The sequence below is a fragment of the Equus caballus genome, chromosome 2 (genome assembly GCF_041296265.1).
Source record: "Equus caballus isolate H_3958 breed thoroughbred chromosome 2, TB-T2T, whole genome shotgun sequence".
NCBI lineage: Eukaryota > Metazoa > Chordata > Mammalia > Perissodactyla > Equidae > Equus > Equus caballus.
Window position 1 is genome coordinate 24,253,978 of NC_091685.1, and position 26,483 is coordinate 24,280,460.

General features: G+C 42.0%; 2 protein-coding genes across 14 annotated transcripts in view; one reads left to right on the forward strand and one right to left on the reverse strand.

Annotated features, from left to right (window-relative positions):
• RBBP4 (RB binding protein 4, chromatin remodeling factor) overlaps nt 1–7,533 on the reverse strand; it is a 27,243-nt gene extending 19,710 nt beyond the window's left edge. For 2 of the 3 annotated variants that reach the window (XM_070260484.1, XM_023634241.2), the window contains exons 1-3: nt 7,239–7,533; nt 6,511–6,658; nt 2,813–2,958 (exon numbers count right to left, since the gene is read on the reverse strand). In XM_070260484.1, coding sequence (XP_070116585.1) covers nt 2,813–2,958; nt 6,511–6,658; nt 7,239–7,254 — 310 coding nt within the window. In that variant the 5' untranslated portion in view covers nt 7,255–7,533. Of the gene's footprint in view, nt 1–2,812; nt 3,009–6,354; nt 6,659–7,238 lie in introns of all 3 variants that reach the window. The other variant, XM_070260485.1, reaches the window with a different exon arrangement.
• Nucleotides 7,534–7,923: 390 nt separating this feature from the next.
• ZBTB8OS (zinc finger and BTB domain containing 8 opposite strand) overlaps nt 7,924–26,483 on the forward strand; it is a 77,817-nt gene continuing 59,257 nt past the window's right edge. For 2 of the 11 annotated variants that reach the window (XM_070260486.1, XM_070260487.1), the window contains exons 1-7: nt 7,927–8,142; nt 18,469–18,493; nt 18,762–18,883; nt 19,102–19,184; nt 19,741–19,800; nt 20,089–20,141; nt 21,525–21,561. In XM_070260486.1, coding sequence (XP_070116587.1) covers nt 8,010–8,142; nt 18,469–18,493; nt 18,762–18,883; nt 19,102–19,184; nt 19,741–19,800; nt 20,089–20,141; nt 21,525–21,561 — 513 coding nt within the window. In that variant the 5' untranslated portion in view covers nt 7,927–8,009. Of the gene's footprint in view, nt 8,147–18,468; nt 18,494–18,761; nt 18,884–19,101; nt 19,185–19,717; nt 19,801–20,088; nt 20,142–21,524; nt 21,562–24,488; nt 25,736–26,483 lie in introns of those variants that run through there. The other 9 variants (XM_070260488.1, XM_070260490.1, XR_011436469.1 and 6 more) reach the window with 8 other exon arrangements.

Genomic DNA, 26,483 nt, shown 5'->3' on the forward strand with positions numbered 1-26,483 from the left:
AAATGGGAGATACACTGTGTAAACCTAGGGAAAGTTAGAAAACACCTCTGAGTATCAATTTCCTTGTGAAGATTAAACAGGATGACATATAGTTGTACAATATATCATACATATTACTGGTATTTTTAATTATTCCTCTATTATTAAGCATTAGCAAGAGGGATAAAGGTATTATCAGAACATAAAAGCAAACTGGTTTGATGCCACTCAAACAACTTGGTCACCAGAAAAAGTTTTAAGTATATATTTAAAAGATACCATTTCAAAAACCAGTGGAGAAAACGGATTAGTCAGCAAATGGTATTAAAAAAAAAAACTGCTAACCACTTAGAAAAAAGCTTGGATTCCTATTCCATACCTAACACCATAACAAATACCAGAAAATTAAAGCTTTAATGGTCAAAACAAAAATACGAGAAAACAACAGCTAAATATTTGTAAATCTTGAAATGATAAAGGCCTTTCAAAGAATGACACAAAATCTCAAGGACATCAGAGGACAGTTGGACAATTAAAAATTTACAGCTTCTAAATAAGATTTAAGATTATAAGATAAACTGGGAAAAAAATCATCTGCAACCTATTTGTTGGGGATAACTCATACAGAAAGAGATAACCCAAAACAAAAAATGAGCAAAACACATAAATAGGCAGCTAAATGGAGAGGCAGACAAAAGACATATATATATATATATATATATATATATATATATATATATATATATATATTTTTTTTTTTTTTTTGAGGAAGATTAGCCCTGAGCTAACTGCTGCCAATCCTCCTCTTTTTGCTGAGGAAGACTGGCCCTGAGCTAACATCCGCGCCCATCTTCCTCTACTTTATACGTGGGACGCCTACCACAGCATGGCGTGCCAAGTGGTGCCATATCCGCACCCAGGATCCGAACCAGCGAACCCTGGGCCACTGAAGCGGAACATGCGCACTTAACCGCTGTGCCACTGGGCTGGCCCGACAAATATTTTAACGTAAGTTCAACACCACAAATAACTTAAAAAGCAAAGTAAAATAAGATTGTAGTATCAAGTCCAATGTTGGCGAGGGCATGTAGAAACAGACACGCAGATCTGCTGCTGGTGGGATTGTGAATCTTTTTTGAAGGGCAACTTAGCAGTATCAATTGTACTTGAAAATGTTCTTGCCCTCTGATCAGCCCATTTAGGAAATTATTATACAGCAAAACTATGAAAGATGTATGTACAAGAACTGTTTTGTAGCCAAAAGATTGGAAACCACCTAAATGTCAATAAATAAGGAATGGTTAATTGCAGCACAGTAAATAGCCATCAAAAGGAGGCAGATCTCTAAATGCTTACACAGAAAGATATATAAGATACGTCTGGCTGAAAAAGCATATTCCATGCTTTGTCTTCAGTACCAAGAAAAATGCGTGGCATACAATACTTAACATATTTACTGAATGAGTGATTCAGTAAATGGGATAAATCATTCAGAAAACTATTTATCAATTTAATAGTGACCTATAGGGAATGGGTTTATGGGGAGGGGTCATGTTGTTTTATATTTGCTTTGATTTTTTAAAGTAATTTATTACATTACCAATCAGAGTATTTGCTTTGTGCCTAAATAACCAAAAACCTTATTTAAAGACAATTTATCTTCACTTAAAAGGAAACTGAGGCTCAGAGGCTAAATGATTTACCCCAAACCAGACAGCTCGTGAGCGGCACAACAGGGTCTCAAGCCCAGCTCTTCTGACACTTAAGCTCCGCGTTCTTTTTCCTCCATCACTGATGCCTACTCAGAGAATAACTTTCCGGTAACCATATCCTATAGTTACACACTTGGGTCAGCGACACAAAATCATGTTTGCTGACCTTTATCCTAAGACCTTATTTTGCATTCTGCATCATCCTAAGCTAAAAATGGAATGATCAAAAGATTAACTGCCCATTACAATCTTGGCAAATAACTGGAGCCCAAAAGAACTTAGATAAAGGAATGGATTCCGCTAATCAGGAGAAATCTAAGATAAACATTAAACAACCATTTTCTGGAGCACAAATCTCAATAATGAAGGCTCATCTTCCACCTCTTGTTAAGAACTTGAGTTTAAGGACAACAATAAATGAAATTCACTCATTTCTACCTCTTCTGAAAGGGATAAAGTATTTCATGAACAGTCAAACCCTTAGGTTACCTCGTAAAAATAGGACATAATTAAACAGTTCATTTAATTTTTTTTTATATACAGCAAGTGTCATGGTTAAGTCATTTCTACCACTTGAAACCTGGAAAGAGTAATTTAAGCCAGTGCTTCTCAATCTTTTTTTCATTACTGCCCCTCTAAGAAACCTTGTAAGACATTTTTTCTGACCCTCCCCCAGACGAAATTTTAATACCACAGAGAGCCTATGTATGCTGTGTGTATCTGTGCTTTAGACATTCAAAGAGTAAGACTGTAGTCACATACAGCCCGCTCCCCCTAAGGACCACTTTTCACTTCCTTAGGGGGAACATGTCCCATGTTGAGAATGCCTGCAAGCACAGCAATAATACATGGTGGATCTTCGCTTCTTTCAAGTTTAGAAACTCCCCGCCACCAAATTTAGTAAAGAAAGGTTTATAGAAAAGGTACAGAACCAAGCATGTGTTAAGTACGTCTTCTGACATCTAATACCTATAATTCAAATTCAGGCTTTCCAAACTTTAAAATCTTGTTTCTAACTCGAGAGACTATTTTATTAACCTACACAACGTTTTTACGATAATTCAAAGATATCAAAGACATAACCCATACGTCATTCCTTCTTTCATCTTTAAGATTCCTACCTCCTTTCTCACTGTCGTAGTGTGAAGCATCAAACTGAGCATCATCGTTAGGGAGCTGCACACTGGCTATCACAAGGTGGTTTTGTTCATCCGACGTGTGTGTCCCCAAGACAAGTCGATGAATGCTGAAATCTTTCCCTTCTGGCCTGTAACAGAGATATACGGTCACCATTCAAATTAGCAACACTAAGAAAGACTACAAAGTCAGTGATATAAATGTATGCAAAAGGCACTATTACAACCAGGTTTTGAGGAGAAAGTCACTAAGAGTCACATTTTCTGCTTTTTGCTGAGGAAGATTCACCCTAACACCTGTTGCCAATAGTCCCTTTTTTTTTTTTTTTCCATGAGCCACCACCACAGCATGGCTGGTAACAGACGAGTGGTGCAGGTCTGTGCCTGGGATCTGAAGCTGGGCCGTTGAAGTGGAGCACACCAAACTTAATCATTAGGCCACAGGGGCTGGTCCCACATTTTCTACTTTTAATTAATCTTCCACAGAGCACAGTATAAGGAGAACTATATAGCACTTAATTTTCTAAGTATTTCTTGACTATGCCAAAAATTTATGTTTTAGGGAAAAAGTCTAATGTAATAAAATGTGGATTACTCACTTTTTTACAATGAATTGGAATGAAAGAAAACAATTGTTAGGTATACTAATACTTTAGGTTACTTCATTAGGTTTACTTCACTAAAAAGGAAAGGAAAGGAAATAACATAGGTAAACTAACTGTTCAAACATTTACTCAGCGCTTAATCAATGGACACATTACTCCAAATTCTAGAGAAGTGCAAGATTAAGATGTGATTCCTGTCATCAAAAAACCAGGGGCAACTTGGCAGTCACATAGAAAAATAACTAAAATACAAGTCAACATATCCTTTGAAGACCCTAATAATGCTATGAAGCATTATTCCAGTTTAAAGATGAAGGTACTTGAGGTTTAGGAAAATTAAGCAACTTGCCTAAGATCACACAACTACTAGGTAACAGAACTAGGACTGAAGACCAAATCTGACATTGCATATGAGAAAACACAGCAGAAGAAAAGGCTAGAAAACAGATTGAGACTCTAGCATACTGAATCCCAGCTTAAGGTATTCTGGACTCTATACTGTAGGCAACAAAGGACCATGGAAAATTTCTAAGGGACATAGCATCACTTGAGTTATCTCAGATGGATTAATCTATCAGTGTAAAGCAGCGATTCTTAAAGTGTGGTATCAGGAGCAATAGCGTCAGCATCACCTGGGAAGTTTTACTAGAAATGCATATTCTCAGACCTATTCCAGACCCACCGAATCAGAAACTCAGGGGTGGGCACCTGAGGAGCTTGACAATCTGTTTCACAATCTCTCCAGCTGATTGTGATGCTACACAAGTAGAATTCATTGGGGCTTATAAATGGACTGTCAAGTGACGAAAGGAAAAAACCTAGGAAATGTCAAACCAAAGTCAGCTATGATAGGGAGAAAGCTGGGGTGGGACCTCCATGAAAAGAAAGAATATACTCAGTTTGGAACATGTTACGTTGGGGAAGCCAGGAAGATACTCCAAGGACACCCAGTAGGCACTTGAAAGTTCAACAGAGCTCAGACGTTGGATCTAGAGACACTAATAGGAATTCCTTTTGGGAGAGGTTTAACAGCCATCTACAGCCTACATAGAAAAAGGAAAGGAGAAAAGTGGGCTGTCAACAGAAAATCGGACACGGCTGCGCTTAGAAGCTTAACGAACCAAAGGAAGTGAGGGAGGGAAGCTGAGTATCATAGACGTACAATTGTGTTTTGTTTTTAAAAAAGATATGAAAAAACACACAAATAAACAAGAAACTAAACACTTGGCATTAGGGATGCTTGTTTATAAGTAATCCTCATCTCAAAAAAGTTAACACTGTTACATGAGAATACCAAAAAAGGAAAGAAAAAATGCAGGGTATCTGACTAACGTCAAACCTCGCAGAAAGGTTTATTTACCCAGATCTGCTAAAGGAGAAAGCTACGAAGATGACAGCGCAGATTCCAGCCTTGGGGGCTTCAGTCTAATCCACTGCTTTCCAATCACTACATAATCTGGGCCAATAGCTGGGATCCACTGGTCCAATATACATAATTTAGCATGTGACTACAGTAAATCTGGAATCACCATTCAACCATTGCTCATCAAGGACTCTGCCACAGGTTCCTAAAGTGTTTGAACCCTCACTGAACTCCCGACAGAAATGACTCCCTCCACTTATCCTGAACTCAAGTAATTCTGACGATCAGTTGAAGACGGGAACTCTTGGTCGTGATAAAGAAGCTTCCAACCTTACGTCTAGGAATTTATTGCGGTTGTTTAACACCCTTAGGACAGATTTCTTCTTCTTTCTTAAATGCCACTATGCAAGGAGCAGCCTCATTCTTGAATTAATAAAATTTATATGAAATTTCTATTACTGGGGCCTGCCCAGCAGCGCAGCGGTTAAGTGCGCACGTTCCGCTTTGGCGGCCCAGGGTTCGCTAATTCAGATCCTGGGTGCGGACATGGCACTGCTTGGCATGCCATGCCGAGGTAGACGTCCCACATATAAAGTAGAGGAAGATGGGCATGGATGTTAGCTCAGGGCCAGTCTTCCTCAGCAAAGAGAGGAGGATTGGCAGCAGTTAGCTCAGGGCTAATCTTCCTCACCAAAATAAATAAATAAATAAAAAAAATCTGTTACTTGTCGAGCTGAAGAATAGCCTAATAACCATATTTTGCAAATACCTTGACTTCTAAAGATCTGAGTTTTGAAGGGATTTAGTTATTTAGTACACAATTTTTAAATGTTAATCTGAATTGAACAGTGAAGCAATTTTATAATTAAAAAATCCATTATTCCGACAGGCACACTGGTTTTGCTAAAACTTCTATTATCCAAACTCACCTTCATCTTTGCATGGTCTCTTCCTCCTGGAAGCCGTTCCTGATATCCCAAGTCGAGGTAATTTTTGTTTCCTCTGATTATTTTATCTGCGCCACTCTTAGACTAATTATTTTTATTGTTATACGCACGAAGTCACAGCAGGGAAGCTGTCTTATGTAAATTTATACATCTAAATTGATACATGGCACCTAGCACACCCTCAATATAACGCAAGGTAAATTAGATAATATTTTCTATTAGAAATAAGCTACCTGTGTGTAAGAAATACACGTGACTGACCTCTAACTAGGCAAACCCCCTTAATCGTAAACCATCCCTCCTTTCAGGTGTGAGTCTAAGCATCTCTCTAAAACTGCTCTGAGCACATCTAACTACAATCACTAGTCTACATCTGCCTTTCCAACTAGACGTGTGTTCCCTGAAGGCGGGTACCACATCTACAGTCGTCTGTGTGTTACCCAGCTACTACCAACGAGATTCGCACGTTTTGTCAAAAGAACTGGATTCACCCTTAGACTTCGTGAAAGCTGACACGGTTTCCATTATTATCCGACAGACTACAGTTATAATACGGTTACTCAATTCAGCATCAGAAAAAGCAGACAAGCTTTCTCTTATCAGGTTAATTACAAAATAATTTCACATTTCGCCTAGAAGAGAACGTCACCAATAGGTTGTTTTGATCGCGTGCCTTCTACGGGTGACTGGCGAGAGGAAAACAGGGAAAATCAAGGAGAAATCGACACTGAGGACACCACAAAGTAACGTTCCGGGGATTCCTGTTACCTGGTCACATCTGGAAGCCACTGCGCAGTCAGGCTGGGCCACTCCAGGGCATGGGTCATCACCAAATCGTAAAGAAAAGGGGTGTTCTTTTTCCATATTTTGTACTCTTCGTTGATCACACGTTCTTCCACTGCGTCATCAAAGGCTGCTAAAAAGTTAAAAACAAATGAAGTTAGCGAACACGAATGGAAACCGAGGGAACCCATCCAAAGCTGCTAGCACGGGTCCCGATTCTGAAATGGCAGCATCTGTCTCAAGCCCCTCGAGGCGGAGGCACCGCCGCGCTCCCCACCTTCGCGGGCCCGGAACTCCGCTCCGGGCATCCGGGCCAGACGCTCCGTTAGCCCTTCGGGCGACGGCCCGGGACTCGGGAGCCCGCTCCCTGCGCGCCAAGTGTGCGGACCCGGCGAGGAGGCCCGAGCACCGGCCCTTGGGGGAGGCAGCGGGGCGGGCAGCCCCGGGAGACGCGGGGGCACCGACAGGGGAGCGCGGGCAGGAACCAAACCCCGCCGGGGCCCCGCCGCCAGCTTCACGCCGCGGCGACGGGCCTCCGCTCCCGAGGAGCTGGCGCGCCGTTAGCCCGGCCCGCGGGGCGGCGACTCCTCACGCCGTCGATGGTGGGGACGGCACTCAGCCCTGTCGGGCCTGCCATCACTGTTAGGCCGTGTCGAGGCCGCGGCGCAAGCCCGGCACCCCCCGCCGTCCTGGGGCGGCCCTGGCACCCTCACCTTCCTTGTCGGCCATGGCGGGCAGGCGAGCCGGGGCAATCCCGGGGTCGAGCGTTGCGGGAGGGGCGGGGAGGCTGCGGGCGCTCGCTCTGCGCGCGCGGCCTCTATTGTTTCCTGCCGCTCCTGAGTGAGGGCCGACTCGCGCACCTTCGCGCCAACACCGGCCAATCGGAGCGCACCGAACAGCGAAGTGGGCGGGGAAGCCGTGATCGCAGCCTATCCCGACGCGCGGAGTCGCTTTCCGCGGGGCCGAGGCGCGCGCTCCGCCCCTGCCCCCACACGGCCCGGAGCCGACTTCCTTCGATTGCGCGCGCGCGGGTCTCGGGGTAGTGCGCCTGCCCGGGGTCACGTGAGCGGTTTAGTCCGCACTCTCTTGGGGGCAGCCATTTTCTTAAAGGCTGTTAAGCTAACGACCCTTTCAAAGTACACAGATACGAAGTCTAGGATGCTTTCAGGTCTAGTTGTCCACTCGGGGTGAGGCGGCGAGAAGAGGCCTCTGTCACTCAAACCTAGAGGTGTCTAATTCAAGTGTCCTCTATTCCTAGGTCCTCCAATTTATTTCCTTAGTCCTTAGAAAAACCATTGTTGAAGCAAGTGCAGAAAATGGGGCCTTCGCCTTTGAAACATGTGTTCCAAGCAGCGGGGCCTAGAACGCAAGCCGCAGGGGATCAAATACGTCGTCCGCGTGAATGGAGTCCTGGTTCTTTAAGGGTGTGTGTCTAGGGGCGGAGTCCAGAGCGGAAGTTGTAAGTCAGGGCCGAAGACAGGCTGATGAAGGGCGGAAGGGGAGTATCCAGTGCCGCAATCATGGCGGAAGAAGGGGAAGATGTTAGAGACTACAATTTGACTGAGGAGCAGAAGGCGATCAAGGCCAAGTATCCTCCAGTCAATCGGAAGTACGAGTGTGAGTAGGTGGCTCGCTTCTCTCATCCCCTCTCCTTGCCCGGGGCTTCCGGCCTCACCTTCTGCTCTGCCCCATAAGGTGCTTCAAGGCACGATCCCATTTCGCCCTGGATTGTAGTCTCTTGTACTTGTCCGGGGGATGCTGATGGAAGAAGCCACCTGGTCTAAGAGTCGGGAAGCTTGGGCTCCCACATTTACAGTCTCTTGAGCTTTTTCCCACATATGCTTAATCACATTTATTTTGTGGGAATTTTACTAGTGTGTTAATTCTAAAGATAGCCATATTTCCAAGTGTTTGCGGGGTTGTCGCCGCCAGGGATCTCCAAGAGTGGGCTAGTTAAGAGTGTGGGTAGGTTAGAGGACTCGGAGAGCTAAGTGGGGAACTTCTAACCTGGTGTTTTGCCTGGATCGTGTTGTTGGGAAAAAACCACAACCTAGTTTTGCCATTTATTAGCTTAGTAACTGGGCAAATCATATAATCTCTCTTTGCATCCCAGTTCCTTTATCTGAGCAATAAATGAGATAATAATTATGAAAGTATAGCGCAGAGTCTGAAGTTCAATATAAACGGTAGACGACTATCCCTAAAGGTTGCTGTGGTTTGGGAAGCACAAATCAGACTCTTATTTCCCCGCTTAAAATCTTTCGTTAATCTCCCGTTATCCTCTGTACAGAGTTCAACTATTTACCATAGCATCCTAGGCTCCGTACTTTGTGGATCCTGCATATCTCCCTAGCTCTCCTTTCTCTCACTTAAAACAATTTTTAAAAATTACTTTTAAGGGTCATATGTATGATTCAAGGTTCAAAAGGTACAACAGGTATGCAGTGAAAAGTCAGTCTTTCAGCTCTGATTCCCCAGCCATCTAGTGTTCCTCTCTAGATCAACCATCCTTACCATTTTCTTATGTGTACATGCACACATGCTATTTCTGTTCTTTTGCTCTTAGAAACAATGCAGCAGGGAGTATACTAGTACAGCCATTGTTTTGCACATGTGCAAGCATATCTGTAGAATAAATTTCCAAAAGTTACACTGCTTTGTCAAAGCATTCGTGCTTTTTTAACTTCAACAATTATTGCCAAATTGCTCTCGGTTGAGATGCCAATTTATACTCTCCGTAGCATTGTATTGTGCCTCTTTCCTCACACTTGTACTAATTTACTGTTGCCATACTTTTTGGTCTTTTCCAGTTTGTTGTGTCTTGTCATACTAATTACATTTTTGTTATTATAAATGGAATTGAATTTTCTTTTTCTGGAAAAGGTTCACCCTAAGTTAGCATCTGTTGCCAATGTCCCTCTTTTTTTTTTTTCTTCCCTAAGTCTCGGTACATAGTTGTATATTCTAGTTGTTAGTTCTATGTGAGCCACTGCCACAGTGTGGCTACTGACAGACAGGTGGTGGAGTTCTGCCACTGGGGACTGAACCCTGGCCACCAAAGTGGAGAGCCCCTAACTTTAACCACTGGGCCTTTAGGGCTGGCTTGGGTTGAACATGTTTTAGTACGTCTGGAGCTGTTTGTATTTTCCCTTCTGGGTTGTGTATATTCATATTCTTTACCCGTTTTTCTGTTGGGTTGTTGGTCTTTTTTACTATGCAGAAATTTATTTTTATGTAGTTAAATTTATTAACCCTTTTTATGACTTCTGGGATATTATACTTAGGAAAGCCTTGCCCACTCTGAGATTGTAAAGTAATTCTCCTGTGTTTTCTTCTGGGACATTTGAAAATAAAACTTGTATTGAAGTACAATATGAGTATAGAAGAATGCACAGGGGCCAGTCTGGTGGCACAGTGGTTAAGTTCGTGCATTCTGCTTCAGCAGCCTGGAGTTTGCAGGTTAGGATCCCAGGCGTGGACCTACATATTGCTCATCAAGCCATGCTGTGGTGGCATCCCACATACAAAATAGAGGAAGGTTGGCACAGATGTTAGCTCAGTGACAATCTTCCTCAAACAAAAAGAGGAAGATTGGCAACAGATGTTTGCTCAGGGCCAACCTTCCACACCAAAAAAAAAAGAAGAGCGGTGCACATATCCCAAGTGAATTTACACAAACTGAATACATTTTTATAACTAGAAACTAGATCGATAAACAGAATATTACAGCGTCCCAGAAGCCCCTCTCATGCTCCTTTCCAATCACCATCACTCTCCCTGCTTCTCCTGTTAGCCTGACTTCTAACGTCATGGATTTGCTTTGTCTGTTTTTGTACATTATATAAATGGAATCATACAATATGTATTCCTTTTGTGTTTGGCTTTTTTCCCCTCATATTTGTGAGAAGCATATTTTTGCTGATATAGATTTTTCTTGTTTCTAGTATTTATGTTTTTTTTTTTAACATTTAAATCTTGAATATGTCAAGATTAGGGTAAGGTGGAAATTAAGTATCCAATTTAATTATTTTCCAGATGACTTACCAGATATTCTAACATCGTTTATTTAGCAGTCTGTCTTTTTCCCCTGTAATTGGAATTCAAGGGGCCGACTTGGTGGTGCAGCAGTTAAGTGCGCACGTTCCGCTTCGGCGGCCCGGGGTTTACCGGTTTGGATCCCAGGAGGGGACATGGCACCGCTTGTCAAACCATGCTGTGGCAGGCGTCCCACATATAAAGTAGAGGAAGATAGGCACGGATGTTAGCTCAGGGCCAGCCTTCCTCAGCAAAAAGAGGAGGATTGGCAGCAGATGTTAGCTCAGGGCTAATCTTCCTCAAAAAAAAAAAAAAGAAATGCGACATGTTTATCATATATGTAATATCCCTGTCTATATTTAGGTCTATAGCTGGACTTACTATTCTGTTCCTCTTTTTATGTGCGAGTGCCACAGTTTTAATTATTAGGGGATAATTCTATCTTTTCATATCTTGTAGCACAATCTCCCCCTTAGTACTTGCCCATTCCCTGCCATTCTTGCTTTGTTTTTTTCTGTGTGTAGTTAAAAATCAGCTTCTCAGATCCATAAAAATTACTACTGGTATTTTTTAACTTTTCATTTTAAAAGTTCCAAATGTATACGAAACTAGGGAGATAGGATGATGATTTCTGTGTACAGATCTCCCAGCTTCAGCATTTATCAGCTATCAGCGTATCTTTTTTCATCTTTACCACTAGCCAGATTCCCCTGTGGGGGAGAAAAAAGAAATCTTTTTCCTGTACTCATCTGAGATTCATTGGCTGGGGCACTACAAATTACACTGACGAAAGGCAGATTAATGAGAGAATAACACGCAAGTTCATTAACAAGTGCACATACGCATAGGAGTACTCAGTGATGAGTAACTCAAAGGGCTGTTTAGAACTTGAGCTTATATAGCATCTTAACAGAAACAATTCTGTAGAGAAGTGACAAGACAAAGGAAAAGCACTTTGCACTTTTTAAAAAAAATTTTATTTTTCCTTTTTCTCTCAAAGCCCTCCGGTACATAGCTGTGTATTTTTAGTTGTTGGTCCTTCTAGTTGTGGCATGTGGGATGCCGCCTTAGCATGGCTTGATGAGCAGTGCCATGTCCACTCCCAGGATCCGAACCGGCGAACCCCTGGGCCGCTGAAGCAGAGCGCGCAAACTTAACCACTTAGCCACTGGGTCAGCCCCGCACTTTGCACGTCTGGGGCAGCAAATTGTGGGACGGTAAATATATGGGGGAACTAATAGAAGATAAGGGCTGTCATTAAGTTCATTATGTAGATTCCTCAGGTGCTGACTCTGGGCAGATGAGTCTAGAGTTTTCTTCAGTGATTAGTTTTTGTCCTTGTTGATAGAGAGGTGAAGGGGAACAACTTTACAAATTTGTGTCCTACTTTTAGGCAAATAGTGGGAGGGCAGAGAATTTTTCTTTGTTGTTTTTCATTTTTTGGGTTTTTGTTTTTTTCTTAATCTTCTCCCCAATGCCCCCAGTACATAGTTGTATATTCTAGTTGTGAGTGCCTCTGGTTGTGCTATGTGGGATGCCGCCTCAGTATGGCCTGATGAGCAGTGCCATGTCTGTGCCCAGGACCCGAACCAGCAAAACCCTGGGCCGCCGAAGCAAAGCATTTAAGCTTAACCACTTGGCCACAGGGCCGGCCCCCGAGAATTTTCCTTGTATCTGCTTCTCTCAGTTGTCTTGAGCTCAAAATAATCTTTATGGTAAAGTGGCATATTTTGGGGTAGTATATTCTCCTACTTTTCACCTTCTTTCCTGTTACTTTAAAGAAAACCACAGACAAAAAGTAGCTGTTAGTATTTTTTCAATCATATTGATGCAGGCTAGGTGAGCCAAGGAGTCCAAAGAAAGATTTCTTGGACTCTCAAGGTCTGACAGTAGTGCTCTTTTGTTCAGAGAATAGCATGGGGACAGGACCCATGGGCAGTGAAGAGCAGCAATGGGTTGAAGGTCGGGCTAAATTTATAAGGCATAGGTATGTGAATTATTTCTTTACAAGACAAAGGAAAGATCGAGTAAAAAAGTCGTTAAAATTGTACCAGTGTAGGTGGGGTCCTCTTGGTCGGTCATCTCCAAGCTTTTTTCATTGCACACTCTGAGTTTTGTATGTTCTTCTGTATTATCATAATATATGCATTATAATCCTGTCTTTGCTTTCCTCTGACACCACTTCTGACACCAAATGTGTGGTTTTTCCAAACCCAGCAATTCTCCAGTTCTCTGACACCACCTGGGTGTCCAGCAATTCAATTCTGCCACCCTGAGTTAGCGCAGACCCCACAGGTTAAGGGCTCAGTCCCACAAGGCTGCTCCCACTTGAGATGCCAGCCCCAAATGGAATGCCCAGGCTACCCACACTTCTGCATAGCCAACTGCAAATTCTGGTGTTCTCATGACCCCCTTCCTGAGGCTCAGGTTCAATCATTTGCCAGAACAACTCACAGAACTCAGGTGAACACCTTACTTATGCTTACCAGTTAGTTTATCATAAGGCATACAACTCAGGAACAGCCAAATGGAGGAGATGCACAGGGCAAGATATGGGGAGAGATGCATAGGGCAAGCTTGGAGAGTCCATGCCCTCTCTGGGCCTTTCATCCTCCCGGCACCTTGCTGAGATCACCAATCTAGATGTTCTCCTATTCTCTGTGTTGAAGAGTTTTTGTAACCCAATCCCCTGCTCCACCCTCCATCTGCCCGACACCCCACACTCATCCGTGGTGGGGGATGGGGCTGAAGGGTCCCACCCTTTAATCTGTGTTTCATCTTCTCTTCCTGGTGACTGCCTCATTCTCAGGCTATCTGGGGGCCCCATCCTGAGTCACCTCATTAGCATAGACTCAGGTTGGGAGAGGGGGAGATCATTGTAAATAATGAAAGACACTCCTATCACTCAGGAAATTCCAAGGGTTTTAGGACCTCTGTGCCAGGAACCAGGGACAAAGATAAAATATATATTTTTATTATATTTCAAAGACATTCAGTAAAAAACAGCAATAAAGAATGAGAGAGGGGCCAGCCCAGTGGCGCAGTGGTTAAGTGTGCACGCTCCACTTCAGTGGCCCAGGGTTTGCTGGTTCAAATCGCTGGGATGGACCTATGCACTGCTTGTCAAGCCATGCTGTGGCAGGTGTCCCACATATAAAATAAAGGAAGATGGGCACAGATGTTAGCTCAGAGCCAATCTTCCTCACGAAAAAAAGAAGAAAAAAGGAAAAGTCATTTTTACTTAAAAATGCCCTTGATGAGTTGGTAGAAACTATTAATTTTGTTAAATCTTGACCATTGAGTACATACCTTTTTGATATTCTGTGTAACAAAATGGGAAGTATGCGTAAGTGTTTCTGCTATGTGTCAAAGTATTGATGATTACCTTGAGGAAAAGAATTTCTGTAACTGTTTGAGTTGTGAGCTGCTTTTTTTCACTAAATACTGCTTTTTTCCCAAAATACTGACTGGAAGACATACTATTATTATTCAGACTTGGGTGTTTGGCATACATTTTCTTGAAAATAAAGTGATCTGTCACATTAGTGAAAATAATACAATATTTGTTGGCAATGATAAAATTCAAGCTTTCTGGGGCAGGACCCGTGGCCAAGTGGTTAAGTTCGCGTGCCCTGCTTCCGGTGGCCCAGGGTTTCACCGGGTTGGATCCTGGGCCCGGACATGGCACCACTCATCAAGCCATGCTGAGGTGACATCCCACATGCGACAGCTAGAAGGACCCACAACTAAAAATATACAACTGTGTATGGCGGGGGTACTTTGGGGAGAAAAAGGAAAAATAAAATCTTTAAGAAAAAAAATTCAAGCTTTCAGGTGAAATTAGAATTTTGGAAAACTTCTATCTTCCACCATGACCTTGACAGTTTCCCAGTACCTAAATAAAGACTTTTCTGATGAGATATTGGTGGTGATATTAGCAAATTCTATATAATTAAATTTATCAACAGTATCATATAACTCACTGAACTAATGTTTTCCAAAAAACCAATGCTTGATGTTATCCAATCAGGCATGAATAAGATCCGTTCTAAGCACAAGATAGAGCAATGGGTTTTAATGGTACAGAGTATGAAAAGTTCATTGTTACAGCTCCAGATTCCACATTGCGATTAACCTTTAAAAAACTACATTTCCAGATTTGGTGTACTATCAAGGAAGACTGTGTAATTTTTTGAAAAGCTATTAAAATACTCCTCCTTTTCCTTGGTTGGATTTGATTTATGTACTTCAACTAAATCAACGTATGGCAACACATTGAAAGTCAGACATTAAAAATATTTGGAAAAATGCGAGACAGTGCCACTCTCTAAGTTTTTTGGAAAATAGTTATTTTTCGTAAAAATGTACAATTTATGTTAAAGTGGGTTTATTTTTTTAAATGAATTAATACATATTTAAAAATTTTTTCAGTTAGAATTTCTAGTATCATTAATATTGCCAGATCCAACCCATATAAACAAAAGCTCTAGGGTCCTCAGTAATTTTTAAGAGAGTAAAGTGTTCCTGAAACCAAGAAATTTGAAAACCACTGCCCTGTAGCAATCTGTCATTGTCTTTTTAAACTGTTTTTAAACTTGAGGTGTAATTTGCGTATAGAAAAGTACTCAGATCTTAAATGTAAAGTCCACTGAGTGTTGATAACATCTGCGTAACCAACACTCCAGTCTAGCTTCAGAACATTTCCATCACCCTAGAAAGTTCCCTTTTGCTCCTTTCCAGTTAATCTCCTACTCCCTTCCCTTAAGGCAAACACTGTTCCGATTTCTATCGCCATAGCTTAATTTTGCCTGTTTTAGAGTTTCCTGTCAGTGGAATCCTGGTGGTCTAGTGGTTAAGATTCAGTGCTCTCACCGTCTTGGCCCAGGTTCATTTCCCAGTCAAGGGACCACACCACCTGTCTGTCGGTTGTCCTACTGTGGTGGCTGCACGTTGCTGTGATGCTGAAAGCTATGCCACTGATATTTCAAATACGAGCAGGGTCAGCCATGGTGGACAGGTTTCAGCAGAGCTTCCAGACTCAGACAGATGAGGAAGAAGGACCTGGCAACTCACGTCAGAAAAAATTGGCCATGAAAACCCTATGAATAGCAGCAGAGCATTGTCTCATATAGCGCTGGGAGGTGAGAGGATGGTACAAAAAGACTGGACAGGATTCTGTTCTGCTGGACACAGGGTCACCAGGAGTTGGAATCGACACGACTGCGCCAACAACAACATAAGTGGGATCACATAGTATAGATTCTTTTATGTCTGGCTTCTTTCAATATCAAAGATAAACATAACCAGACGTTAAAGTGGTGAATGGATTTTGTTCAGTAATTACTGACAGTAGAGGAAAGAGCTCAGCTCCATTCTGATTTGTGCCGAGGTGATTGGGCCTTTTAAAAGGGAGAATGAGGGAAAGAGGAGAGCACGGGGCTCAGCAGAGTCAGCGAAATGAAAAATTACAAAAGGTTGGTCAGTGTAAATTCGATTAGGCCAGCTATGTTTGCTAGCTGGCAGTTAGGGGGTTAGGATTCTATCCTCCCAGAGAGACTGGGAGTCCTTCCTGATGATTACATTTCAAAGGAATGGCTCTCGAGTCCTTGAGAAAGACACTTGTGAGTTGTAAGAGATAAATATTCTCAACTGTAAGCCTTTTCAGTAAATGCTCTAAGGGAGGTCAAGGGCCTATTGTCAGGTGGTGGCTAGAACAAACACCAGCTTCTCCCGGCAGGCAGCGTGGAGCTTTCTCAGGCAGGCGTTGTAATGGGGAGCTGGGCTGATCTAGGAACACAGCCCTATGCTGCTGGAAGCCATGCTAGAGTTTGGTCAAGTCTCTTAGTGCAGGGGCGTGGATGGAATTGTCACGTGCCGGGGTTCTGCAGTTTTCACTTAACACTTTTGAGATTCATGTTAATGCATGTATCAGAAGTTCCTGCTTTCTTATTGCTGAGTACTATTGCATTGTATAATTATTCCTCAGTTTGCTTAGCTGTTCTTTTATTGATGAACACTGAGTTTTTAATTTTGGGGAATAAAATTGCTGTGAGCATTCTTGTATGTCCTTTTGTGGACACATACTTTGATTTCTCTAGGGTTAATACCTGTCATTTTCTTTTAAATTACTTGTCGTCTCTGCTGGTCATTGAGCCCCTTTGTGCTTAAAATGTATTAAGTCCTCAGTAATATTTTTGAATGAATTAGAGAAGAATTTGAACCTTGAGTGCCACCCAAACTCTGTTATGGTGCAAAGTGTACTAAATTGGGAGTCAGAAAATCTAAATTCTTGTCACAACTCTGCCTCTAATCCACAGTGTAGTCCTGAACAAGTCACACGGTCTCTCTGGATTTCAGCTTGCTTTCTTTTTTTTTTTAAGATTTTTTATTTTTTCCTTTTTCTCCCCAAAGCCCCCCAGTACTTAGTTGTATATTCTTCGTTGTGGGTCCTTCTAGTTGTGGCATGTGGGACGCTGCCTCAGCGTGGTTTGATGAGCAGTGCCATGTCCGCGCCCAGGATTCGAACCAACAAAACACTGGGCCGCCTGCAGCGGAGCGCGCGAACTTAACCACTCGGCCACGGGGCCAGCCCCTCAGCTTTCTTTTTATAAGTGCGGGAATTATGTTAAATGATCTCCAAGACTTCTAACCTGAATAGTCCATGGTCCTGAGTGGGAAGATTGATGGAAATCATGACAGGAGTGAAGAACAGACTCAGAAATGTTGAGATAACACATCCAATGGGAGCTTGCTGTAGTAGCAGTTGAGAATTTCTGGTATTCCTGTGAGAACATCAGGAAAAAGCTCATAATACGTATGGTAGAGGTTATGTTCTAAAACTATTTTATCAGCCAAGGACGTCATCAAGGAGTACTTCAAATGCAAGAAATCAACAAATAAAAAACTTGGCTGTTAAAAAACACACACACACAAAAACTCCTATTTTATCTAGGATTTGGCTAGCTGTTCGTGAAAAGGGTAAGACAGAGAAATCTGGAATTTTATATCTTTGATGATGTCGTTCCTAGAATTTTGATCCTTCACACAATAGATATTTAGAAGAGATGCTGTTGTTTTATTGAGGAAAAGTAACTAATGTCAGGAAATGGCATTTGTTTATTGAGAAATTAAAACATATTAGACATTCTTTAGATCACCCAGAGGCCGTGGTCCTGCTGCCTTCCAGAAATTGTCTTTCATTTATATAAATCTTGGGTGCCGGCCCCATGGCTGAGTGGTTAAGTTCACGCACTCCGCTGCGGTGGCCCAGGGTTTTGCTGGTTTGGATCCTGGGCACAGACATGGCACCACTCATCAGCCCATGCTGAGGCGGCATCCCACATGCCACAACTAGAAGGACCCACAACTAAAATATACGACTATGTAATGGGGGGATTTGGGGAGAAAAAAGCAGAAAGGAAAAAAAAAAGAAGATTGGCAATAGTTGTTAGCTCAGGTGCCAATCTTTAAAAAAATAAAAAATAAATCTTGGCTTTTTAAAAAATAACCCTTAACAAAGCAATTAACTTTGTTGTGTAAATGAATAGCAAAAGGTATGGTCTGCTCCACATTTTCTTGCTCTTCAAGGATGATGTTCTTTTTTTTTTTTAATTAAACACATTTCTTTTTTTTCTGAGGAAGATTAGCCCTGAGCTAACATCCGTGCCCATCTTCCTCTACCTTATATGTTGGATGCCTGCCTCATTTGACTTGACAAGTGGTGCGTGGGTCCACACCCGGGATCCAAACCGGTGAACCCCAGGCTGCCAAAGTGGAACATTCAGACTTAACCACTGTGCCACGGGGCCAGCCCAAGGATGACATTGTTAATAATAAACTAGAATTATTTTCTTGGGATTTACAAGTCAAATCTAGTGACTTATAAGTGTTTTTCCCTCTCTCCCTCAGATTTGGATCATACTGCGGATGTCCAGTGAGTATAGCTGGAGTTTATGCCTTTGAAACCATGTGCTTAAATAGGAAAGCTGATGTTTTGGTCTTGATGTCCCTGGTTTTCATTTTTCTCCTCCTGTTTTGGGTCCTTAGAACACGAAAATGAAGTTTAAAAGTGCCCGGTTTCAGTGCCGTTCCATTGATTGAGGCCTTTGGTTTTGTGTTGATCATGTTGATTTTATTTGTGCTGTCAGGTGTTCTCTCTTGCAGTGGATTGTATTCCACAGGACATGAATGCATCTCTTTAGGTTACACGCGTGGGGAGATACTCTGGAGGAAGCATTTGAGCAATGTGCAATGGCCATGTTCGGTTACATGACAGACACCGGGACTGTGGAGCCCCTCCAAACAGTAGAAGTAGAAACCCAAGGTAACCAGTTCATTCACGAGGAAGAAATTGCTACACAAAGGTGCAGCATTCTACATAATTTCAGTATATTTTCGCACTAAGAACAACAAAATTGATTATGAGCCTGTTCTTCCCTCCACTAGTCTAAGAAATTCATTGCACTTTTAAATTCAAACAAGTTTTTAGAGACAAGAATTATCAAACATCGTACTCTTATGGTTCTTTTTGATCCTATGTAGGAGATGACTTAGAATCTCTTCTGTTTCACTTTTTGGATGAGTGGCTTTATAAGTTTAGTGCTGATGAATTCTTCATACCCAGGGTAAGCAAGGGTTTTGTTTTGTTTTTTACTGAGCAAATGGGTTCTTAGTGCATATTTTAAAATAGAACAAGTGATTTCAAATAGAACATGTGGTGCAAGACCAGCCGTACAGATATATAAGACGACATTGATTTGCAGAAATGGTAATCCATAGGCACTTCTTGGTTAAGCTGAGGTTGCCTATGTATATGTATTTTGCATTTAGATGTCTTATTAACTTGTCACTAATCAGGATTGTGTCATAGGAATGCACCTACTGTCTTCATCTACCCTTTTTGTGTCTCCCAAGTTTGAGCTATATTTATGTCCATCCATATGTTCCTTTTGTCTCATTTGAAACTTAGCAGCTCTGCCATGTTGGCCTAAGTTAAAAAATTGCTGCTTTTAGTTTTTCTTGACGTGGAAAAGGAAAAGCCAAATGGAGATTGTTTGTTGCCATCAACGTCTAAAAGGGAACACCTCTCCAACATCCTTGTTATCTAACACACGCAGCCCTCCCTGCTTCCATACCCCTCCGTTCTCTCCCTTACCAGCTCCACTACGTCTGCTCTTCCAGCTGGGTCATTCATCCTACAAAGTTCAAGTGCCTCCAGTATTATATGAATATAGACTGAGAGTGAGTGAAATCCCACATCATCCTACTCTGTCTATCTTACAGAGAAATTCTTTTGACTCATGTTTTTAGATTGTACATTTTTCAGAATGCCTTCCTTGACTATATAAGAAAAAACTTTCTTACCTTGAAATATATTTAGTTCATTGTCCTATTTTAATTAACATTTTAATTTTCTTTGCTTCAGAGAAGTTGTATTATTTTGTAGGAAAGATGGTAACATAGGCAGGTTTTAATAGATGGTCTGTTATGAACATTTTTTAAAATTTAAAAAAATGTTTTTCCTCTTAGGAAGTGAAAGTGCTTAATATTGATCAAAGAAATTTCAAATTACGGTCCATTGGGTAAGTTTTGAAAATCTTTCTCTTTCCTTTTTTCTTTTTGGTGAGGAAGATTGACCCTGAGCTAACATCTGTGTCAATCTTCTATTTTGTTTGTGGGACGCTGCCACAGCATGGCTTGATGAGTGGTGTGTAGGTCCACACATGGGATCCAAACCCGCAAACCCCGGGCCACCAAAGCAGAGCGTGCACCCAGTGAGTTTGCCACCAGGCTGGCCCCTGAAAATCTTTTAAGTAGCAAGTCATGAAAGATGTTAAAGTTATATTCTTCACTGAAGAAAATTCTGTCCTCCCAGGAGGACAGAAATGTTAAGTCAGAGGACCAACTGCATCCCATGGGGCTTTGCAGGTTAAGCTTCATGAGGCATCTAGGAGCAAGGGCTCACCTCAGCTTTGGAAGACCAGAAACTTCTCAGAACAAAGTTGATGTGGGTTCTTAAACCTGATTCCCTATTTGGTGATTTTTAGCACAAAAAATATGTAATTGCTAGATGGCACAGATATTTGCATAAAACCCAGCTTGGCGCTGGGGAACACTGATGCCTGCTTTCTCATGCATCCTCACCCTGGACTCCTTTCAAACCAGTCCCTCCTCTCCACAGACTATACTTTGCCCTCCAAACATTTGATTGGCTCACTTCGATTGGACTTGGTGTTCCCCAAGCTTCTTCAGTCACTTAGTGATATCTTTTAGGTTATTTCTATATAAAGCTATTTATATAGCTTGAATTTTATTCGTTTTTATTTGTTTCTTTTTATAAAGTGAGGTCTTTCATCATCTCCCCCTCCTTTTTTTTTTTATGGGTAAGGAAACAGGCTTATCCAAGGGTACTTAGCTAATAAATGGTCAAAGAGAATTTTTAAACTTTGCTCTCTACTCCTGCTACTGCTTCTGCTACTGCTGTGATCTTCAGCCACATTAGTGTTGACGGGAGAGAGGATGCTCATCCCAGGTCCTAGGAAGGTACCTTTCTAGGGCCTTCTCTATACAGACCATGGACATTTTTTTAAAAGTTATAAAATATAAGTCAAGTTCAGACCGTAAGTCTATAGCCCTGAGTATACTGAACATTTGAACATGCCACTCATTATGAAACAATATTTATTAAATAATGTTTATTGAGGCTCTACCATACGCACACTATACCAGGGTACTTTTTTTTTAGAGCAGCTATCAACCTTGTCACAATGGCTGTGGTGCATAAGTCCCTCAACAGCTGTATCTGCCGGCAGTCAAACTGAAATTTATAGCTTCCTTACCCTTCCCATCTCTTTTGGCTTTCCAGTATCTTAACCACATTTATAAGGCTTATTTTAAAATATATGAAGAGAGAACAAATATGAAATCTTGGCAATCTTAATCATGTTTTAATTTTCCTTCTCAAGGTGGGGAGAAGAATTCTCATTGTCCAAACACCCTCAGGTAAGGTTTTAAGCCAGCCATTAAAAACATTTCATACTTTCTCACCGTAAAGTCAGTATACGCAGCAGTAAACTTCGGCGGGTTCTCCTAAATCGGTGTGAAGTGGTTTGTTTTCTCAGACTTCTCTGCCCTGTCTGGACTTGTTCTGTTCAGACACTGATCTCACCACACATGTGATTTGGTGGGTGAGGAGTCAGCCCTGGGTTCTAGGGGCAGTTTTGTTAAGGATTGTTGTCGGGCTTAAAAGCCCCTTTGCCTTTTCCAGCTTTGACATCTTCCCCTGGAATGCATTGCTGGACTGGATGTTCTCTGAAGTCCCTGCTACCTTCTCTGCTTCTCCAGATTCTGTATTTGCGAGCCTGTGTGGCTTCACTCTATACTAGTCAAATCTGTTGGAATAGGGGTAGGCAAATTTTTTCGGTCAAGGACAAGATAATGTTTTAAGCTTTGTGGGCAGAGAGTGATGGAAGAGCAACTACTCAGCTCTTCTATTATAGCACTAAAGTAGCCACGGACAATAAATAAATGAATGAATGTGATTGTGTTGCAGTAAAACTGTATTTACGGACATCAAAATCTGAATTTTATCTCATTTTCAAATGTGAAATATTATTATTTTTTATTTTTCTTCAACCATTTAGAAATGTAAAAACCATTCTTGGTTTGTGGGGCTGTACAAAAATAGGTGGCAGGCCAGATTTGGCCTGTGATTGGTAGTTTGCTGGCCCCTGTGTTTAGGCCAAGGAGACTTAAATTAGTTGGAGGTGACTGGGAAATCCTGGTTGCTTCCAGTGGCTGCAGTGTCATTTCTTCAACCACAGTATAATGAAATGAAGCCTGGTGAGGGAGTCTCAGGGGAGAGAAGCTTAAAAAGAAGGGAAACCAGTAAGGGGGGGAGTGTGAATTGAAAACAAATCATTTTTATAATACAAATGACAGTGGAATTTTCTTTTGAACTTATTATGTTTGAGATGCCTATTAGACATCTAAATGGAGATGTCAGATAATAGGCATTTGCTTGTGGGATGACTGTGGTTCAGAGGATAGGTGTATCTGGAAATATGAATTTAGGAGTCACCACTGAATAGATGATATTTATAGCCATAGGGCTAGATGAGATCACCAAGGAGGGAGTGTAAAGAAGAGAGAGTAGTAGAAAGGACTGAGCCCTGGGGTACTAAGTTTGGAAGAGAAGAAGGGAAAAAGGAAAGAGGGGGGCTGGCTGCATGGCCTGGTGGTTAAGTTCGGCATGCTCTGCTTTGGCAGCCTGAGTTCGGATCCCAGGCGTGCACCTACACCACTCGTGGGTGGCCATGATGTGGTTGCAACCCACATAGAAAACAGAAGAAGACTGGCACAGATGTTAGCTCAGGGCAAATCTTCCTCAGCAAAAAAAAAAAAAAAAAGGAAAAGAGGGAGGAGAGCCTAGTGAGAGGGGACAAAAGAAGAGGGGTGCCCTAAAAGCCAGATATGTAATGCTCTTGAGACTGCCCAGAGGTTGAGTGAGATAAGGGTTGGGACTTGAGCATGGATTTACTAATGGTGGAAAGATGTGTATAAATACTTGGCGTGGATTAGGGAGGGAGTGAGAGGTGGGAAAGTAAAAGCAGTATGTGGAGACAGTTCTTTTGAAGAGTTTGCAGAAAAGTGGAACATACGGCTAGAACGTTAGTAGCTAGAGGGGAATGTGGCCAGTCGGGGAGGAGTGTAGAAGTGTTTTGTCTTGTTTTAGCGAAGAGGTTTTGTAGCACCCTTGTGTGCTAAGTGGAAATAATCTAGAAATCGGGAAAATTGATCATGCTGGAGAGGGAGAGAATAATTTCGGAGCAAAAGACTTTAAGTTGGTAAGGAGGGGTGTGGGATAGAGTGTTGAGGTGGCGAAGTCTGCCTTCTGCTATGAGCAGGCACAGGCCATTCACTGTGACAGGAGGAGAGGCTACTGTGAGGCCACGTACAGGCGGAGGGTAGGTGTGATGGGGAAGATGCGTCAGTTCTTACTGATGGCTCTTCTTTTCTCGAGGAAGCACGGCTGATCGAGAGTGAGGAGGAAGGAGGGGCGCTCGAGGTGAAGATGTGAAATAATTGCTCAGACAATGAGAAAGCGAATTTAGTGGTAAATGTAGGATTACTGGTCAGTGCTGAGTAGCCTTTTGAGATTTGTGGACATACATTTAAGGTGATACCAGCTAGCATGGTGCTCCTGTAGGCAGAAAGCTGAATTTGATTTAGGTTGTAGTTTTTTCAGGTGATTCTGACAGAGGGGGAACAAGCGAAGGTGGGCGCCATTCAATTGTCTGTGAAATCTTCAAATTTCTTTTGTGCTCCAGAGCCAGCAATGCCAGTCAGCTATTCTCTGATACCTTTTGTGGTGCACAGAATCATTGTAGACTCTTTTCTCGAACTGGTAGGAACTAAGAGCACATCTAATCGTGTGGTTCTAAACTGGGCCAGGGAACATCAGAAACACGTGAGGGAGAAGAGCCCCACGAGGTAGAGGGAGTATCGACAGCTGAGGAAAGGAGGACAGGCCGAGTTCCTAGGACCCAGGTTAGGCTGCAGGGAGGAAGTCTGGAGAAGGAGCCCCGAGCCGAACAGTAGGAAAGCTTCGTGTTCTTTGATTCAGCCCACTTGACAAGTGAAGGAGAGGTCGGACAGCTTCCATATCCAGGTGGAAACAAAGCCAGGATTAGAATTCCATCTCCTAACTCCAGTTCAGTGCTCTTTCTGCTGTGCTCGTGTTGCTGCTCGTTTTTGTTGGATCAGTGTCTAATACTGTACTAATTCGATAACCAATTGTTTTATGTGAGTTTTGAGTTTTTCAGAATAACATTAACATTTTGACTTTCTGCCAATTGTTGCTAGAGTTAATGATTCTGATTTCAATATCCTTTTTTTCCTATTTGTTTTTTCTCTGACCCCAACTTTAGGGAACTGAAGTCAAGGCAATTACATATTCAGCAATGCAGGTCTATAATGAAGAGAAGCCAGAAGTTTTTGTGATCATTGACATTTAAGATACCAAAAAAAAAAGACTCCTATGAAGCACTGTTTTTTCTCTTCCTGTTGAGAAGATACCGTGATTTAAATTCTGTACTACAGTATCTGTTGAAATATGGAGATTTGCAGAGGAGAACATTGTAACATAAAGTGCGACTTTCAGAAATGGCAAATCAGAGCACAGCCTTGATCTGTGTTACCCAAATATTCAAACTTTGAGGAATTCTTCAGGTGGCAAGTGTGGTTCCTCCTTTATTAATTTCCTGATGGAACAGCAGGTGCGTCCCTCTCTTCCAGTGGAATGCAGGCTCTCCAGCCTGGTCCCAAAAGGGAGCATTGATGTAAGCAGCAACCCAAGAGACTCAAGCCTCTGTGTTCTTACTGAATCCAGTTTGAAAAAAATAATAATTTGAGAAATCCTACACCCAGGAGTTTGCTTTTCTTCCAAATTGGTTAAGACATCTATTTTCTATATGTTCATTAAGAGAGGCTGTGTTTTAGATTGCCCTAGGACAGAGCCATTCTGTAGTCCAGTTGGTTTTCTTTTTTTTTTTTTTGAGGAAGATTAGCCCTGAGCTAACATTTGCCGCCAATCCTCCTCTTTTTGCTGAGGAAGACTGGTCCTGAGCTAACATCTGTGCCCATCTACCTCTATTTTATATGTGGGACATCTGCCACAGCATGGCTTGATAAGCAGTGCATACGTCTACGCCTGGGATCCAAACCAGCAAACCCTAGGTCACTGAAGCGGACCGCACAAACTTAACCGCTGTGCCACCAGGCCAGGCCCCTACTTGGTTTTCATAGAAGAAATACTTGGTTGAACAATTGGAAGACTTCTCTAGGAAGAACCCCAAGTTTCTCTTTCTCTCACTTTTTATAAGCACTGCATCTGTACTGACACCTTCCTATTTTCCCACAAGAAAAATTTGATGCCCTTACAAATGGGTCTTTCCTTCTAGCATGTAATTTTATAATAAAGCCAGTATATTTATACAGTTAGAGAAGAAAAGGAGAATTAAAAAAAGGTTTTGTTAAATTACTTAAGCCCTGCATTTCTAAGAAGACAGGAGGCCAGGGAAACATCTTTAAAATGATCTGAACTTTTCAAAGGAGATAACTTTTAAAAAATGAAACTGCTTTCATTTGATTTGCAACATTATTCTATTCTCTCTTCCTTGATTGAGGTATTCTTTCTTGTGATACAAGAGTTTGCAAAGTTGCTGTTTATTCACAGGTACATGAGAAAAGATTGTCACTGGGTGGTGCCAAATATCTGATAGTCTGCTGAGCTTAACCTAAAAGGAAGAAATTGTCTGTGAGCTTTCTAGGTGTTCTTTCTGAGCACCGCATTCTTTTTCCCTGGGTATTTAACAAAGAAGGGTAAGGAAGACTAGGCCAGGAGCCTGTGGTTTCAACAGTAACTCTTCACATGAATACATAGCAGGATCACTGGGGTAGTGTGCTTCTTAGCCTGCTTTATTCTCAGGCATATTTTGTAAATTTGAATTGTGACCCTCCACGCAAAAAATGTCTAGAAGAACCTCTTTGCCTTTTGTTCAGGTGGGGCTGAGATGGGGCTCTGTTTTTTGTGGACCCCTTTGCACATCATGGGCTGCTTGGGGGGTTGACTGTGAAATGAACAATGGGTTACCATGAGGGCACTGGAAGAGCTGAATCCAGAGTAAGAAGAGCTCTTGGGATGTATTAAGCCAAGTAAAGTACAAACTTGACTAGGGAAAAAAGCATAGCTGTATCTCTTGCCACCAGTGCTATATAATGGGGCTCCGTAAAAACAAGTCAGATGTAATTATGCAATACAAATTATATTTATTATTTATTTATTTATTTTTTTTTTTAAGATTTTATTTTTTCCTTTTTCCCCCCAAAGCCCCCTGGTACATAGATGTATATTCTTCGTTGTG